At 41.3% G+C, this 18,805-nt stretch overlaps 2 protein-coding genes across 7 annotated transcripts; both read left to right on the top strand.

Moving 5' to 3' along the window:
* Positions 1–6,415: 6,415 nt before the first annotated feature.
* LOC133890720 (uncharacterized) lies at positions 6,416–8,964 on the top strand. 3 transcript variants are annotated; one of them, XR_009904093.1, is made up of 4 exons: positions 6,416–7,209; positions 7,328–7,494; positions 7,965–8,169; positions 8,807–8,964. XR_009904093.1 is itself a non-coding variant. In XM_062331230.1 (4 exons), the coding sequence occupies exons 1-4, from the start codon at positions 7,113–7,115 to the stop codon at positions 8,872–8,874; spliced, it is 366 nt and encodes a 121-aa protein (XP_062187214.1). In that variant the 5' UTR covers positions 6,416–7,112; the 3' UTR covers positions 8,875–8,963. The 3 variants fall into 3 exon arrangements, 2 of the variants coding, with proteins under 2 accessions (XP_062187214.1, XP_062187213.1); XM_062331230.1 differs by having other exon boundaries at positions 7,965–7,998; positions 8,807–8,963; XM_062331229.1 differs by having other exon boundaries at positions 7,965–8,964.
* A 670-nt stretch (positions 8,965–9,634) lies between these two features.
* LOC133890718 (uncharacterized) lies at positions 9,635–13,316 on the top strand. 4 transcript variants are annotated; one of them, XM_062331227.1, is made up of 4 exons: positions 9,720–10,012; positions 11,015–11,089; positions 11,979–12,075; positions 12,165–13,316. In XM_062331227.1, exons 3-4 carry the CDS (start codon positions 12,062–12,064, stop codon positions 13,135–13,137), a joined length of 987 nt encoding a protein of 328 aa, XP_062187211.1. In that variant the 5' UTR covers positions 9,720–10,012; positions 11,015–11,089; positions 11,979–12,061; the 3' UTR covers positions 13,138–13,316. The 4 variants fall into 4 exon arrangements, with proteins under 4 accessions (XP_062187209.1, XP_062187210.1, XP_062187211.1 ...); XM_062331225.1 differs by having other exon boundaries at positions 9,635–10,012; positions 11,843–13,316; XM_062331226.1 differs by having other exon boundaries at positions 9,640–10,012; positions 11,979–13,316.
* The last annotated feature ends 5,489 nt before the right edge of the window (positions 13,317–18,805 follow it).

Genomic DNA, 18,805 nt, shown 5'->3' with positions numbered 1-18,805 from the left:
CTCAACGCATTTCGTACAGCCATATTACTGGAAGGAAGCCATAGAAAGGTACTTGGTGCGGCGATTATCTTAGGTGATGCGTGGTAATGGACTTCATGAAGCCACCTAAGAATGGCCAGACTTTGATTCCAAATCCAAACAATAAGGTTGACACAAAGGGGCGAAACAAGACTCAGCGAATTAGGAGTGACATGAACGCTGCTGGGGGACATGAGCCTGCAAGAAGTGTCTAATATGTGGAGGGCCGCATTCAAGGACGCAGTTTGATCAGTACTCGGTGGAGACTCTAGCATTAGGCAAGCAGGTAAGTGAAAGGACAATGATGTCGACTAGAGAGAGGGTGAATAGCCATTTTTACAAAAATTCGTCCCCTTTTACTGTTGGTCTAAACTTGTAGCAGAAAATAAAATAACATATTTTTCATAAGTGAAAATCCTAAATATGCTAGACTCAACTCATGCATAATCACGCTAAATAGGTGTGAATATTACAATCTTAAGATGACAAAGATTATTCAAATCTAGTAAAAGATATGCAAGAAAACTCTAATTGAGAATCCTGAAAATACTGTTCACCGGAAGTTCCAGAATTACTGTTCACTGGAACTTCCGGGTTCAATCCAGAACTTCCGAGTTCAGATAGAGAAAAAGCTCAAAATTGAAATTAAAGTACGCCTAATGAGTTCTAGCTCAAATTTAATGAAGCTGTGTGTTCTAAATGATGCTTTCAAGTAGATCCACGGAGAACCTACAAATAATTTCACACGAATAAGTAATCGAGCAAATATACACAAATGGAAAGCAAGAACTCAAGAACAAGGAAACAAGAGATGAGACATAATATTTATTTTCTGAAGTTCGGACACCTCCCATAGAGGTTCTTACGTGTCTGTTGAGGGGCTCAATCACACTTTAGCTGAGTCTCTCTTAACCCTTTTCCTCGCCAAGCTCGATCACACTTGATCTTGGGTTTTCACTCTTGATTTCTTCCCTTCCAGAGGCAAAATCAAAGCCTTCACAAACTTCCTGCGACACATAACAACCTTGAGTGCTCACTGGCGACGCCTAGCCACCTAGGAGCTCCAAGCTCCAAGAGTAACAAACTCAATGATAAACTTCTCGTCGATGAACTCGAGTGCTCAAGAATAGAGTTTAGCTCACTTTCAATTAAATTTTAAATCTCTCAACCCAATTCACTTTTATTCTCAAATCTCACACTAGATTGGAGTGGGAGAGAGTTCTTTTGGCTCTAGAAAGTTTTCTCTTTCTTGCCTAAGCAGCAACCCCTTCAAAAGGGGTGAGGGAGTATTTATACCCAACCCCCCAAAACTAGTCGTTATGCCTAAAAGTCGGTACAACCCGGAACTTCTGGATTCACCCGAAACTTCCAGGTTACACGAGCTAAACCCAACAGAGGACCCCAACCCGGAACTTTTAGGTAAGCTAAAAAAAGCCCAAACCAAGACCCCCATCTAGATCAAGTCCAGAACCTCCGAACTGACCACAGAATCCAGAACTTTTGGATTGAAACTTCAAACCAAAACCGAGAACCCCAACCCAGATTTAACCCGGAATTTCCGGACAACCCAAAACTTCCGAGTTAACCTGAAACTTCCGAGTTCAACACAGCAAGCCCTCTGAAAAAATGATAGCTTTTGATCCTGATATTCGATTTCGACAATTTTGGACTCTACGGAAAGATTACTCAAAGGGCTACACATCTTAATTGAATTAATGATCTTAAACACATTAGATCAAAACTAGGAACACTCTGAGCACGATTCAGACACTTCCATACTTTTCGCACCAGACTCTTAAAGCGAACTCCCACTTTGGGTTGGTAATATTGAGACCATGTTGTAATATGTGTTGAATTGTTGTAATGTTCGGACTATGTGTCTAATTGTTGTAGTATTGGGACTACGTTGTATTATGTGTTGAAATATTGTAATATTCGTACTATGTGACAATATATATCGAACTGGTGTAATATTCAGACCATATTGTAATATGTATTGAACTGTTGTAATATTTGCACATGGTTGCAATATTTATCGAGCTATTGTAATATGTATCGAACCATTGTAATATTCAGACTATGCTGTAATATGGAATGCGTTGGAACATTTTATATGTTGTTGTAATATGTTTTCAAACTGTGTACTATTGGTTCTATTGTATTTACCGCGAGTTCAATTTTTATTTTCCATTTTTTGCATTTTATTGCTATGTGGTTGTAATATTCATTATGTTATGGAGCAAAATCCCTTGTTTCGGGTATGAAACTTATTGACTAGGTGATCTATGCATCGCTTGGAGGGCCCCGACCTTCACCCATCCTTGAGGCTATGAACACCGGACCATAGTTGGAGGCTTGACCACCATTGAATCCTGAGGTAATATTGTTGTCCTTTGTATTTTTGTTCATGTAAATCCGTTAGTATCTAACTCTCCTTATGTTTTTGTGATAGGTTGAGACCTTGGGTCTCCTTCTTTTGGCACGCCTCCTCGACCCGATTAGGGACCGACCCCCTCGGATTCCCCTGACCGGTCACTCCTGACAGTGCTTGTGGACTTTTGGGTCGTATCCATAGGATCACTTCAGCCACTGCTCTTTTGGGTGGTTGTAAGTTCTAAGATGAAGTGATGGATGAAACTCAATCTTCCCTTGAAAAGGGAAATTGTTGAGTGGCTCATCGTCCGCACTAAGACCAAAGGAACTCGACCAGATCACCGGTACCCTCCCCAAGCCACTTGACTCTCACCCTCCCCCTCTCCCACCTATAGCAGCCATTGTTTCCTGTAGTTTCAGTTGGAAGTCTTCAAACCCTTTTATACATGCATGCTCATGAATGAGGCAAGCTAACCGTAACCTTAAACCCTATGTACGTGCTAACCCTAACATTAAATACTAATGCCAACATTTTAATACATATGCTTTTCAGATCTAGTTTTTTCAGACGTATCCTTTTTAGTGGCAGTGAGCCCCAAAGGCTAGCCAGGGAGTGGTCCACGGCCTGCTTTTGATTCTCTCTTTCATGTAGGGAGATTTTTTTAAATAACTAATTGAATGCTGCTCGTTACAACGAGAGCCAAAAATTTTACTCATGAGATGCTTAATCATCCTTTATAGATTTTTTACATTCATCTCAACTAAGATCAAATGTCTTGGAGTCTAAAATATCCGTAAGAAAAATAGAAGAATTACCTAAACACAATACTAACCTCTTATATTACTAATACTGAGATGCTACTTAAAGGTTGCAAGCTATGTATTGAGTGTGTTACAATCTGATTCTCCTAGATGAAAGAATCTGAAAATGAAACTTAATCAGAGAACCGTGCCAATAAATTGTCGAGTGGCTTATCGTATGAACTAAGACCAAAGGAACCCGGCCAGATCACCGGTACCCTCCCCGCGCCACTTGACTGTCGCCCTCCCCCTCTCTCACCTCTAGCAGCCATTGTTTCCTATGGTTTTAGTTGGAAGTCTGCAAACCCTTTTATACATGCATGCTCGTGAATGAGGCAAGCTAACCGTAACCTTAAACCCTACGTACGTTGCTAACCCTAACATTAAGCACTAAACTTTTCAGATCTAGTTTTTTCAAACGTATCTTTTTTAGTTGTAGGCTTTTCAAGCGTAGGCTTTTTAGAGATAGCCTTTTTAGACGTAAGCTTTTCAGAGTAATCAATTCCTTGTCCCAACTATTTTCTATGGACTCGATCCATGAACCATCACATATTTTCAGTATAAATAGTGGGCCAGGAGGCACCTTGCCCGAACAAACCAAAAGCTTCTACTCATACCAATATGGACTATGATCCTCACTCAAAGAAGTCAATGTTGGCTGCTATCCCTGATGGGGTCGAAGTTCCAATGTGCTAGTGTGGAGACCTTTGTAGGTTAGAAAATCTAACGACTTCTCGGACACCTATGATAGGAAGTTCTTCATGTCCTCCAACTATGAGTACGACCCATCGGAGGGCAGCAACCATGGTGCCTATCATAGTCAGATATTCATATCTTGCAAAACTATAACACAACTGTCTATTATTTACGACTAACAAATTTGTTTTTCTTTGCTAGTCTTCGCCACCACTATATGACTTCATATAGTGGCTGGATACTGAGAGAGTTAAACAGATATGTTCCTCCTACACACGTAACACCGAGCAGAATAGAGACGATTCCATGAAATAGAAACGGATGAGAGGAGAGAGGCCACCCATAAACGCATACAAGAGGAACAACGGAAGCTAAGAGAGGAGAAGAACTGCCTAAAGGAGGTGGCGTGTGAGGCAGATAGGGAGAGGAAGCGTGAGAGGGCATGTCGGGCGCGTGAAGCTAGACCTAAGGCGACGTGGAAGGGAAAGTACCCCCGTTGCACTCAGTAGAGTGTCAGCTAGTTTCAATTCCCTAAAGCATGTTAGATTTAGAATCGGCATATGTCTAGGTTAGTATGAAAATTGTACCGTACATGCCATTGTCCCTGTTACAGTCTGCATGTGGCCTGTCTGTGGTTTGTGTCGATAGAAATTGGCTTTTTAAATTTTCGTAAGGTATGTTAGGTTCAGAGTCGGTGCGTGTCTATGTTGGTAAGAAAATTGTACCACACATGCCATTATCATTCTTAGAGTCGGTGTGTAGCCTATCTGTGGTTTGCGTGAATTAAATTGTCGTATTTAATTGCTCTTGTCGGATAATTTAGCATTTCGATAATATGCTATTGGGTCGTATTCCACTTCAATTTTCTATTAAAATATATTTTTATTTAAAAACCAGTTCAATAAAACTTAAATGAATTAAAAAATAACATGTTGGCACTTTGTGTGCCAAAAGGCTTGTCGGCGCACTACTTGCTGACATGCCTTTCGGCTTCAACACCGCTGCCCTTTCGACCTATCTTGCATGCCAACAGGCCACCATGGCTCACTATCACATCATGCCACATAGACTGTAATCGGCACTCCACGTTGTGCCAACATGGCCTTTCGGCCTATCTTGCATGCCGACAGGCCCCCATGGTCTATTGCCATGTCATGCCATGTAGACTGTAGTCGGCACTCCACAAACCAACATGAACATATTTCTCCAAATTTCGGATTTTAGATAATATTTCTATAAATTTATAATAAAATAATATTATTTTTCTATCTCTACTACTTAAAAAATATAAAAGATCTCTAAAGCCTTACCACGATAAGCTCGAGTGGTCTGCACTCCCCATGTTCTGCACATGGTCAAGGTTCACAAATTTGTTTTGGCAACAAAAATCGCTCGCCGGTGGTTATCGAAAAATCACAGTTATCGCGATAACCGTGTAAAGTTCGGCGAGAATTGGCTCAAAATTCACTCGGTCAAATTTGAAATTTGGTGAGAATTCGGTCTGAATCGACCAAATGGTAACCGATCGATTTGCTACGGTTAGTGACTGCATTTAGCGATTTGTCGACCGATTTTTCCGTATTTTCTGAATTATCGGTAACCATTTGAATTCTTCGGTAACCGTTCGGTTTTAGTAATTTATTGTGTGGTTTTCTCGAATTTCAATGAAGTTAAAAAAAAAACAAAAAATAGCTCAACCTTGTAAAATCAATAACTATTTTATTTGGGTTTCAAATCAAGTGAAATAAATTTTATTGTTTTCCTTGTAACATGAAACAAAAATGACCCAAACTTGTAAAATCAATAACTAATTCATCTGAGCTTCAAATCAAGTGAAACAAATTAAATGTATAGTTTACCCTTTACTAATCCAAAAATCATGAAACCAATTTTGTCAGTCTTACATGATCCTATGTCTTTTAAAAATATATGAACTTATGAAATAGTTATTGTTACATGCAAGGTTATTTAAATGTGTTACAACTAGATTAATTCATAACTTATCCATCACACCTCCAAAATTAACGAAATCACTCTTATTAATTTACTTATACTATGCTTTAAGTAGAAAAAATAAAGATAGATATAAAAAATAATTATAGTGATGTTTCTTAACATATTTACTTTATACTTGTGAAATTTGTAAAAATCATGAAGAAATTAATAAAACTTTAAATAAAGTGAAACCAATTTTAAAGATACTTTTAAAAAATATATGTGTTTATATATTAAGCTTTTTCTTAACATAAGTTAATAAATAAGCGGTGCGCTTCAATTTTTTTTTCCAAACTTACTCTCCATAGAATATGATGCAAACGATATTATTTTTAAAATTTTTTTCACAGAAGGTCTCAGTATTGTCACTAGTTTTTTACGATTTTTTGAGTTGTAATTGTTTTTGAATTTTTTATATTCAAATTCGATTACTGAACAGTTTCTATTATACGTGGTAAACTCGCTTACCATGATTTTCGTGTGATAACAGACGCATTTGTAAACCTGCCCACAGTACGCGCCCCCAACCTCCTCCCCTCCAGATCCTCGCGTAGCCCAGCCCCCACCCCCGCGCTCCACATCCTTCCTCGCCCGCCTCCTCGCCGATCGCCCGACACCCACCCGCTCCTCCCTGCGCCTCCTCCGCCACATCCTCTTCCTCCCAAACCCCGCCCTACACCTCCTCGCGCTCCTCTCCGCCTCCTCTCCAGGCCTCTCGCTCCGCCTAGCCCTCCCCGCCTTTCGCTCCCTCCGCGCGCTCGCCTCCGCGTCGCCGCCGCCCAACCCCGTTTACAACCGCCTCATCTTCGCCGCACCCCGCAAGTCCCATCTCGACCTTGTGAAAACTAAACAGACCAGGATCCCACCTTATCCTTGCCCACCCAATCCATACTATCCCTCCTCTAGTGCTCAGGCCCGCCGCCGTCCCATCCGCATTACGCGATCTGCCCTCATCCTCTCATGCGCAGCCCCGTCGCTTCTCCCCACCTCGATCATTCCGGAGTGATGACGGTTGCCGCGTTCCACCCTCCTCCTCACGTGCGCAGCCCCAGTTCTCCTTGTCGTAACCCGCGCCGCGCACCTTCTTGCCGGCCATCGCGTCACCTCTCCTCGCATTGGCCTCCTCCGACCGTGACGACGGCTGCGACCTCCTCCACCCCCGCGCATCACCTCCATCACAGCTGCCACAACCAGGAACGTGGCCAGTCCAAGGGATGCTGTTGTAGATCATGTTTGATGCCAGGAGGTGCGGCGGAGACCAGGCCGAGGGGTTGCGGCCAACCTGCAAGACGTACACAGTGCTCATTGGGCATCTTGCGGATGCAGGTGAGTTATTCGACCAAACACCTGTGTGATGTTACATGTATATGATTTAATTGCATCTATTCTGCTACTCTGCGTTATCGATGTGGGATGTCAGGTTGTTGTTTTAATGATTTGCCAGAATGGGGGATTCGGTGGTTGGTTCTGTCGAGGAACATACATAGGTTCATGATGAGTTGTGTAGAGATTAATGTCCGAGTGACCATTGCAACAGAAAGACCAGTTGATTGCATGAGACTACACACAACGTTCCTTGCAATGCTTACAGGCGGAGCAAGCGATTGTGAGGTAAGCATTAGAAGATTTTTTTAGGACTGTAAGCATTATCTGTGGATTTGCATTAGTCAATTTGACACCTAGGCTGCCAGACCTGGCGCCGGTCACTAGGCTCGCCTAACCAGGCAACACACTCAAAGGCAAATATTTTGCCCAGGACTCTAACTGCTGTATATTATGTATGGTATATAATAATTCAATAATAAGGAATACAAAGTTATGGAAAATTCTATAAAGAGAAAAACCAGGAACCTCTGCTTCGAGCTATGTTGAGGAGTTCCTTTCAAAAAACACATGTTGTTAAAAGGAAAATTTATTATATCTGCATTTGGAACTAACTGTGTTCCTTGAGCTGCCAGATTTTTTACGTGACTATGAAAATTCTAGTGTGTTCTTTGTAAAAACATATGCTCAATGACTGTACCCTCTTGAATTATCCTCAATTTATTTTTTTGTTCTTATTACGTTAAAAATCGCCTCAGGTTAACAAGCGGGATAATCATACTACGCAGGCAGGTATCATCCTTCCACACCCTGTCATTGATATGATGCAGTGCAACAATGTGAATTATGTTGTGTGGAAACCAAGAGTTGGCATGCCTGAATTTCTGATCAATTGAGTTGATTCGTTTTGAATGCCATGTGATGTTGATGTTCAATTGATCAACGGGATGCTGCATTGATATGGTTTGTATGTTTTCTTGGAAGTGAATATTTCCAAGTTTGATCTACCAAAATTTCTCCATATTTTGCAATCATTTAGTGAATGCAATACAATTCATTTTCCTTCTTGCAATCCGCTGTCTCCTGCTATAGAACTAAGGTGAAAGAGAACTACTGATTCCCCTTTCGTAAAACATGTTACCTGGTAAAAAAAAGAGGGTAGATTCACCATGTGTCCGCATGAATGGGAACTCATGCCAGGACCTTCTACTGTTGTTTGGTTTGTTTGGTGTACTTTTGTATATGTCAACAATATATCATCATAGAACTAGAAACTTCTGATTCTTTCTCAACAATAACCAATGCAATGTGATATCAGATGCTTTGATTTTTGTTTCAGGCAAGCCAACTAGAAAATTATGAATTGAAAACCTGCACTGGTTACATGCAAATTTTGTCGGTGCTTACTTCATATCTCTTTCTTCCGTTCTTCTTATTGTGAAGGCACGCATTGGTTTCATGTAACTAACTTGGCTTAGGAAAGTGTCATTTACTAATTGTCACCTCCTTAGTTCAACTATAAACTCTTCTTTGTTTCAATTTTGTTTCATATGCAATGAAAGTGATAGTATGTCATTTTTTTTTTCACTTGCAAGTGCAGGTGCAGCTGCCATTTCAGCATATATTACCTGTCCAATCCTAGACATCCTTGTTAGTGGAAAGCCATAGCCCGGATCAGTCATTTGGAAGCGTCCGTGTACAGCATGAGGCGTTGTGCTTGAATGTTTGCCAATTTCGCAGGTGATTGACTTCTTAGTATGCACAAACATTGCAGATAAGTTAGTTTATTGTTAGTGTAATCTTACTCAGTACACCTGCAATTTTGTTATAGCGGTTCAAAGTAGTGGCAAATTTTCAACAGCCCCTTGTTACTGTTAATTGTATCTTAACTAGTACCTATTTATGTTCCTCTCAAGCTTTGTCATGCTATACAGGCCATGGAAGAATAACAAAGTTGTCATTTGCTTTGTTGCTCCGGCACAACATAGGTGAGAACAATATGGAGTTCATCTGTTTTATGATCTGGTTTCTCTCTCTGTATCATCCATGCTTCTCTTCTGAATGGCTATGTTTATGTACTCATCTGCTGGCACTTCATCCATTATTATTATTGTAGAAGACTTGATCAACTTGAAAGCCACATATTTTGTCAAGGTATTCATGAAAATAATCCTTGGTGGCAATTTGAAATTATTGGCACGGTTCTCTGATTAGGTTTCATTTTCAGATTCTTTCATCTAGGACAATCAGATTGTAACACACTCAATACATAGCTTGCAACCTTTAAGTAGCATCTCAGTATTAGTAATCTAAGAGGTTAGTATTATATTTCTGTTCTAAATAGTTAATTATTCTATTTTTCTTACGGACATTTTAGACTTAAGACATTTGATCTTAGTCGAGATGGATGTAAACAATCTAGAAAGGATGATTAAACATCTCATGAGTTAAATTTTTTGCTCTCATTGTAACGAACGGTATTCAAATAGTTATTTAAAAAAACTCTCCCTGCATGAAAGAGAGAATCAAGGGCAGGCCGTGGATCACTCCCTGGCCGGCCTTTGGGGCCCACTGCCAACGCGTGACAGATATGAGGATGGACGTGACCCGATTAACCGCGAAATAAACCGCCAGAGCCACCAACAACAATCCACCCCCTCCTCTCATATAAAAACGAACGCAGGCAAACGCCCTCCTGTAGTCCTGTTCCGCGAGAAAGAAAGAAATCGGAAAGAAAATCCAGCCTTCCAAGAAAAGGCAACCGAGGGAGGGGTGCCCCGTCCGATCCGGAGCATCGTCAACCCCCGTAAAAATTGCACCTTTTTCTTTTTTTTTTCCGCTCGCCGTCCGTCGAATCTTGTTTCGTTTTAGGCGTCTTATTGTCTGTTCTTGATCGATCCACCGGCGTTTGTAGATAGATCGATTGGATGGAAGGTTTGTGGTTGGTGAAGAGTTGGCCCTCGGCGGCGATCGGGGTTGCTGATTTGGGTAGGTTTCTTGGGGTTGACGGAGCGGGGGGGGGGGGTCGATTAGGGTCGGGTTTGGATTTGGGGCCGCTGGTTTGGTGGCGATTTGGTTCTTGATGCGTGCGGCCACGGTTTGGGGATTGGTGGGGGTTGTGGGTAATTCTGATGGTTTGAGGGTTTCCGTGTAGCAGAAACTTGAGGCGTTTTTCCATGGGTCCGTGGTCATTGTTCCTCGATCCGCGAATCTGTTATGGCCAAATGTATTTCATCTTTACTGTATAGGCATGTTCACACGATTCTCCTGTCTAGTACTGTGTCGGCTTGGTGTAAAAAATTACAAATTTTGTGGTCCTCGATCTGCATTTTTAGTTTTTACTGAAATTTGAAAATTTGGGAGTTTCTTCCTGCTATTCATGTTCAATCCTACATAAACTATTGAATGAATAGTTGCAAAATGACATCTTTGATTCTATTTATCTACTACAGGTAAAATAATTGTCTCATTAGGTGCCGTAGGTTGTATTCTGGAGTGTATAGATGGTTTATTGTTTGGCAACTTATTATCAAAATTGCTCGTCTTCTATGGTTCATGTCAGTAAGGTCCACGTTGATAGAATTATGGGTCAATTCTTGAAACTTTTGTTTGGCCTGTGCAAATCCTTGCTAAGGTGAACTGCAGTGTTCTGTGTCGTGAAAATGTCCAATAAATTTCTTTATTCAATTCTGTAATCACTTTAGGTTGCTTTTGATAGGTCTCAGAATCAAGGGAACAAAATTAACTGCAATCTGATTTGCATATTGTAACAGATTCTTCTAACATAATCCTCTACACATTATTTCAGGGATTAAATTGTGCCAATATCATCACTGCACTTGATCCAGTTGAGGTGTTCAGTACATACAACTGCCTCTTATAGGTTAGTGCTTACATTTTATGAAAACTAAATGAAAATATTCTGTGCTTCAAGTCCGATATTTTTTTTTCTCTTTCAGAGGTGCCCCATTTGTTTCTTTTTGTTATTCATGTGTCCAATAAGGCCACTTTTTATAGTCAGCCTACCTCATCCTTTTTTATTTCTCACGGGGGAACTAATGTAACTTTTTTCAGGGAAGACTTTTCCTTGGGTATAAATATTATATTTACCTTGTGGAGGATTGCCTTAATGTTAGGCTTGTCTATTGGAAAATAGATAGTATGATTCATGGCCAGTACTTCATAATTCGTTTTAATATTGTGTTTGTTACCTGCAGTTTGACAGTCTCTTCAAACTTCTTTGGATTTCAGTTCTTAATGTAGTACCTTTCGTGAGTTGTTTAATGCTCTATTAACTTGGAGAATATGATTGATATCTTTTCAAGGCGTGATCTCCTTGGCACCACAGTACTCTTTTAGGACGAAAATATGATCCCTGCTAAATGATCTTAAATAATGCAATAAACTTTGTCGTTGCACATTTGTTTTTGATTTTACTTGTCTCGTTATCTTGGTCTGGGCACTTGCTAAGTAAGAACATTAATTTCATTGAGATAATATAATTTTTTTACCATTATTATGAGTACATAAAAGTATGTTTTCACAGCAATTTTTTTTCTCTAAACTGCATAATATCTTAAGACAATGGTTAGTTCTTTCTTTCAACAATTCTAACGATTAAGTGAATTCAACACAGTTGATTTCAAGATGACAAGTAGGAAAAGTAACAGATCTACAGTCACACCACGCACTGCTCTGCATATGGAATGGGACAGGATTTCTTGCCCTATTTGTATGGAGCAACCCCACAACGCTGTTTTACTTAAATGCAGTTCATTCAAGAATGTCTGCAGATGTTACATTTGTAACACAAGCCATCGACACTCTAATTGCCTTGACCGGTTCAGAAAAATGAATGGTGATAGTAAGGTCCGTGCTTCACACTCAACCTATTCGGTGCTTTCAAACTCCAATATCAGAACTGTCCAACCAAGAGCTCATTATAATATGATTTCCAGACGTTCACGGAGCCCAAGACTCGAAAGACATGTTGATAACGAAGGATATTATCGTTCCAATGCAAACAGTGGTCAGAGTCCAGATGGCATATTGAGATCTGAGTCTGAGATTGCTAACTATCAAGACTCTACAAACTCAGCCTTATCTGTAGAAGGAAGCATTGTAACAGGGGAATGTCATGATGCCATGCAAAGTTCAGCTGAAGTGAAATGTCCCCTCTGTAGAGGATCCGTGTCTGGCTGGACTCCTGCTGGAGAGGTGAGACAGTATCTAGACAAGAAGTTGAGAACTTGCTCTCATGATTCCTGCAAATTTGTTGGAACCTATGAGCAGCTGCGTGAACATGCTAGGACTGCACACTTGCTTACAAAGCCTGCTCATGTAGACCACTCGAGGAAAAGAAGTTGGGATCGCCTTGAGCGTGAGCAGGAGATTGGTGATGTCATCAGTGCAATCAGGTCCCAGATACCTGGGGCACTAATAGTTGGTGACTATGTTATTGAGACTAGAGACACAATGTCCCCTGGCATAGACTCTGGTGATGAAAGTAGTGAAGAGTGGTGGTCTCTGGTTCGAGACCAAGTTGAATCACCAGATAGCAGACTTGGTTCCCCAAGGCTTTGGCCAAATGAAACGCTGGGATCACCTAGCATTTGGCCAGATGAAAGGCATGGTTTACAAAGGCTTGTGCCACAGAACAACAACAGAGGTTCACCCAGGACTTCATTCAGTGATAGGCGCAGCTTGCGTTCAGATTGGCTGGGCATTCGACGGCAAAGCACACAGAGCCTACTGCGACAAGGCTTCTCCAATCGTCACTCTGGGCACCGCAACAGTTATCGTGGATATCGTCGCACGCTCTTGGATCGGCCCCTTACTGGTAACCACGATGCAAGTACCAACAGGAACCTAGATGATCCATCGTTTGTGCCAAGCAGGCGGCAGTGGTACACACACAGAAGCCAACGATGATCGAAGCAAAAGCAGTTCCTCTGTAGAAATTCATTGGTGAGCATGCAAGCTATCTTTGTAAATACAAATTGCCCAGACTACGTTATTTCTTTAGTTTATTTACTGTGTATTATGTGAAATAATCTATCCCAGATGCAAAACTATATTCCTCCTGAATATTATCTACGGTGTTTTGTTCAGTTGCATGTCATTGATTGCTTTTCCCAGTTTCCATTACAACTGCACATGTTTGGATGTCTGTCCTCTGTTGAGTGGGGGAAAAAAGATGTACTGGATAAATGTACTTGGTTGTTCGCATTTGAGGAAGAACATTGTTCTTCCTCTGAAGGTATTTGGAGTTTGGACCTGATATCAATGCAATGTAGATTCTGTTTCTTCGTTATAAACTTTCATTCTTCATAATGTTCTTGCAAGCGTGGCCTATGTACAAAGATTATCGGCTACAAAATCCAAATAATTCGCTGTGCTTTCCCACATCCTCTAGAATAATTTTTTTTGGCATTGTTATTTGACTCAGCATAAAAAGGGAAAAATATTCAGTAACTAATTTTTCTACTTTATTCTGAATCACACTTTATTGCACCTTCTTTTGACTGTTGCTTATCATGGACGCTATTAGAGTTCTGCTTTGAGTCTTGCAAGCCTCCTTCCTGCTTCTCCCAGTTTATTTTTGGAAGCAAGTTTCTTGCAAAAAATGGAGGAACGCCGTCTTTCAGTGCAAGGTGGCAACGCATCCTCCTTCCTGAGGAAGCATACGCTTTTGCTGGATGAGGAGCTTAGAGGCACACGCCTGCTGCTGCCGTTTTCTGATTGTTACAGCAGAGCTGACCTTACCACGTCTGCATCTTTTGCGTGCTATGTCTGTATTGGTATGCTGACAACCGAGAAGGTGCCTTGTTAAAAAGAGTACCGGCTCAATGCTGGGCAAAACCTAAGTTGCACTAAGTCTTGAAAAAAAGTAATTTCCTGAAACTACAGATGGATTAGCAAAACTATAGATTTTAACAAATTATATCATAAAACTACAGATTTGAGAAATTATACTGCAAAACTATAGATTTAGTGTGTCAATTTATCATAATACTATATATTTTTGCTAGGTTAAATATTTAGTCATGTATTGACACACTAAATCTATAATTTTATGATACAATTTGTTAAATACGTAGTTTTGTGAGAAATGACACAATAAATCTGCAGCTTTGAAATAACACTTATTAAATATGCTGTTCTGTGATAGTCTTGCCAAATTACCTATAGTTTTGCAAAATTTACTTATAAAATATAGTAGTATGGCAGTGGGCAGTCTACACAATGTACTCTCGGTTTGGCTAATCAAGAGCTGATATCTTGACCTGTAACAAAAAGGAAAGAAAGAAGCAAATAAGAAGAATGAGATGATATCTTGAAAGCTTTTTACTTCAGCAATGGATAGTATGCGGTGGCATCCAAAGTTTGCTCTTAATTTTTGTCTGGGTATGTCTATAGGACGGTAACCGCCACAAACGCAATAGTGGAGTTCTTTTTTACGAGTTGCTACTAGTTATTTTTCCCCATCTCTCAGTGCAATTATAAAGCTTCATGTGGATCACATCAATTAAAAATCTTTGAATTCTAGTGATACCGAACCGGCAAAATCAGAACTCGAGAAACACGAGGAGATGGGGAATCAAGAATGAATGAAGAAGAGTGTTTAATTTGCTACCACATCGATCAAGTATGTTATATGTGCACATCAAAAAAAGAAAAAGAAAGTGTAACAGCTCGGCACAAACTCCCTCGGCTCGGACCGGTTCGTACTCGACGACGAATACTGGCTGCCGCTACCCGGCTTCGTCGACGTGGACGCGTTCAGCTTCGCAGCGGCCACAGTGGACGACGCCAGGAGTGGTAGCGGACGCAAAACTGGTGACGACACCGACGAACCAGGTCCCTCTAGCGGCACGCGTTGGGACAGCGAAGAATTGGCAGGTTGTTCTCTCCCACCCTTTCTTCAGGTAGCACAACGACTACACAGGCAATGACTATGTCTCCGGTTGGGGCTGTAAGTGCTTCAGATGATCCTCGACGGAGCCCACGGCTCCGGGCGCTCCTGACAGAGAATGGCATATTGCTGGCTGATGTTGACATTATGACTAGAGCAATAAATCGGGTGGCGACAAAGAATACCGATCAAACTACTAAAGCTTCTAGGGCATCATCAACAACCCGAGAACTACGTACACACCTGTTTCTGCATCACCTCCAGCAGCTCGCCGTTCGTAACAACCCTTGTCTTTTTCTAAAAAAATTCCTCTCTTTTTATTTCTTTAGGCAAGAATGCTATAGAAACTGAAAATTCGATTAGGTCACTTGAACTCATGGTTGTAGATGTTTGAAAAAAAACTCTACACATGCCGATAAAGATGCACAGATAATTTTTTTTTTGAATCAAGCGATAGTGAGATGGAGACTGCGTGGGACATATCTCAAATAGTGTCAAATGAGAGGTGTTTTCTGATACGACAGAGGTCTTAGTGACTTAGCTAAACTCTGATACATTAACGAAAATGTTAGTGGCCATAATTTGGACTTTATCGCTCTGATAGAAACCTAGAAAAGTGAGGTTGATGCCAGCCTTCTCAGCCACCTATATGGTGTTTTGGACGTATGCTGGCATTGCTTACCTTCATGTGGAGGATCTGGTGTCATCCTGCTTGGGATAAATACAACCGCATTTGACATAGACGAAATTTCGGATGGGGCCTTTTCTGTGAAATGCCATCTCTGAAATAAAATTGATGTGTTTATGTGGACACTCATATTAGTGTATGGTCCTGCCCAAACGGAACACAAAGCCAACTTCCTTAAGAAATGGTGAATATCTGTCAAGATAACTCTTACCCTGTTTTAATTGGTAGGGACTTCAATCTCTTAAGATTTAGTTAGGAGAAAAACAATAATAGGTTCGATAACCGGTGGTCTTTTGTTCAACCCTGTTATTGAAAGCTGGATCTAAGAGAGACCGAACTATTGGGACATCGGTTTACTTGGTCAAACAACCAACTGGACCCCATGTTCGAGAAACTAGATCAGGTACTAATGACCATAGAGTGGGAGTCTAAGTACCCAATGGTCATTGTACAAGCATTGGAGCGGACATCTGTGTCAGGTCACGCTCCAATCTTGCTAGATAGCGGAGATTCCGCACTTACTGGGTGTCTCAGACCTTTTAAGTTTTAGTTGGGATGGCTTGATCGTGAAGGTTTTGCAGACTGACTAAAGTGTTTGGGAATGGGTTAGCTACACTAGCCTAAAAACAAAAATTTTCTACCGTATTCACCTAGGAAACAATGTAAGTAGGAGATCATAGATCATTACCACTTGACGTGTAGTGCAACGGAAGAAGAGTTGGAGTAGACCGATCCAACATCGTGCATGTCAAACTCCCCGAGCAACTTCTCGATCAGATCCGTGACCAGCCCCGTGCTGGTGGTCACGCTCCTCGACTAGCTCCGAGCAGGTGGTCATGCTTCTCGACCAGTTCCTCAGCCATATCTGTCGCGTCCTCGACCAGCTTCGAGTGGTCGCGTTACGCTCCACGACTAGACGAGCAGGTATATTGACCAGCCGAGTTGGTCCACGACTAGCCGGACAAAAGCGTCGCAATCTTCATGTCGAGGAGATCAGCTCCGCAATAGTAGCTGCGCTTCTACGATATCCACACATACTAGGCAAGATCGCCGAGAACCGATGTGCTAGCACCATACGGGCTACTAGAGTTTTGGGAGATCGTGTGAAGAGTTGTGGCTAGGGTTTCAGAGTGGCTCACCTCTCCACACCCCACCCCACGCCTCTCCTTATATAGAGCTCCCTAATGGGCTCCCACGTTAGAAGCCCTTTACGACTCTAACGCCTTATGGATCACAATCCAATCAAACCCATATATGAATCTAATTTGTATGTTTTGTTCCAACCCATTAAGTGTGTGACCCGTTAGGTTCATGTACAAACGGCTACGACTTAGAAATCCTTTTTAAACTAAAATCAATAGCGGTCCTTAGCAGGACATGTTGACTCTTGAGTATACACAAAGATCATATTGGCTGAACCTTGATATACACATGAACCAATCCCTTCGTCTCACGATACCAGTCAAGCTCAAGGCGAGATACGTGTCACCTTTGTGATAGCTCAACCATTCACTCGATTAAGTAGTGGATTCATCATGATTAACTCTTTAATCATATTGGCATGGTCATGCACTTTCTCAATCCAACTACCCGCCTAGAGACATCTCTCTCGTTATGAAGGAGGGGCAAATTCTATCTTGATCGCTTACACTCCACAATATGTTTCATGACAAACCTGAAAACTATCTTTATGACTACCCAGTTACGGAATAGCATTTGATAGCCTCAAAGTATGTCACTACACATTCTGGGAATCAATAACAATCTAAGGTCTAAGGATCCTATATGTACACCATCTGAGATAACAACTGATAGCACATCATAAATAGCAATCCCAGCATTATCTCAAGGTGGGTCTATCCAATATCATATTCTCCAACATAAAGTTTCACATTATTGACTCGATATCTCCATACCTATGATCCGTGAAACGTGATCATCAATCAATACAAGTGCTGGTCTTATGAATCATCACAATGATAAGTGACCAGAGATCAATTTAGAATAAAATCTTGATACAAACAAAGAGTTCCACAAATAAGTCACATACTTGCCAATCAATGTAAATAATATTCATTCTTGAAATAACACATTATTCAAAAGTACATAAACATAGAAAGGATACAATCATCTCTATGATTGTCTCTAGGGCATATCACCTTCAATCTCCTACTTGCACTAGAGTCAATCATGTAAGTATCTAATACCCATAGCTCTCATGTACACCTCATGCTTGGGCCGTGGGAGTGGCTTTGTCAACGGATCAAAAATATTCAAATCCTGTGAACCTTGCGTATCTTCACGTCACCCCAATCTAAAATCTCTCGAATAAGGTGATAGTGCCGCAATATATGTTTGGACCTCTGCTGCGACCTAGTTTCCTTGGCTTACAACACTATTATCACAATAGAGATTCAATAGACTAGAAGCACTAGGCACCACTGTTGGGGGTCATTATCAAGGACTCCCGACAGCCCCTTGGCTTGATCAGCTCAGCCTCCCAAAGGCGCGGCCTCTCAAAGCCTCCACCTTCCGAGGCCCCGGCCTCCTGAAGATTAGTCTCCCTGGGAAAGAAAAGAAAACAAAGACAGCTGCGGTAGACGCTTGGCTTTGGATTACTTGAGACTATAGGGTTTTAGGAGATCGTGTGGAGGGTTGTGGCTAGGGTTTCAGAATGGCTCACCTCTCCACGCCCCACCCCACGCCTCTCCTTATATAAAGCTCGCTAATGGGCTCCCACGTTGGAAGTCCTTTAAGACTCTAACACCTCATGGATCACAATCTAATCAAACTCATATACAAATCCAATTCGCATGTTTTGTTCCAACGCGTTAAGTGTGTGACCCGTTAGGTTCATGTACAAATGACTATGACTCGGAAACCCTTTCCAAACCGAAATCAATAGTGGTGCATAGCAGGACATGTGGACTCCCGAGTATACACAAAGGTCATATCGGCTGAACCTTGATATACACATGCACCGATCTTTTCGCCTC

The sequence above is a fragment of the Phragmites australis genome, chromosome 14, assembly GCF_958298935.1.
Source record: "Phragmites australis chromosome 14, lpPhrAust1.1, whole genome shotgun sequence".
NCBI classification, from domain to species: Eukaryota; Viridiplantae; Streptophyta; class Magnoliopsida; order Poales; family Poaceae; genus Phragmites; species Phragmites australis.
The sequence above is the reverse complement of the archived record's forward strand: the minus strand, read 5'-3'. Positions and strand labels throughout refer to the sequence as shown.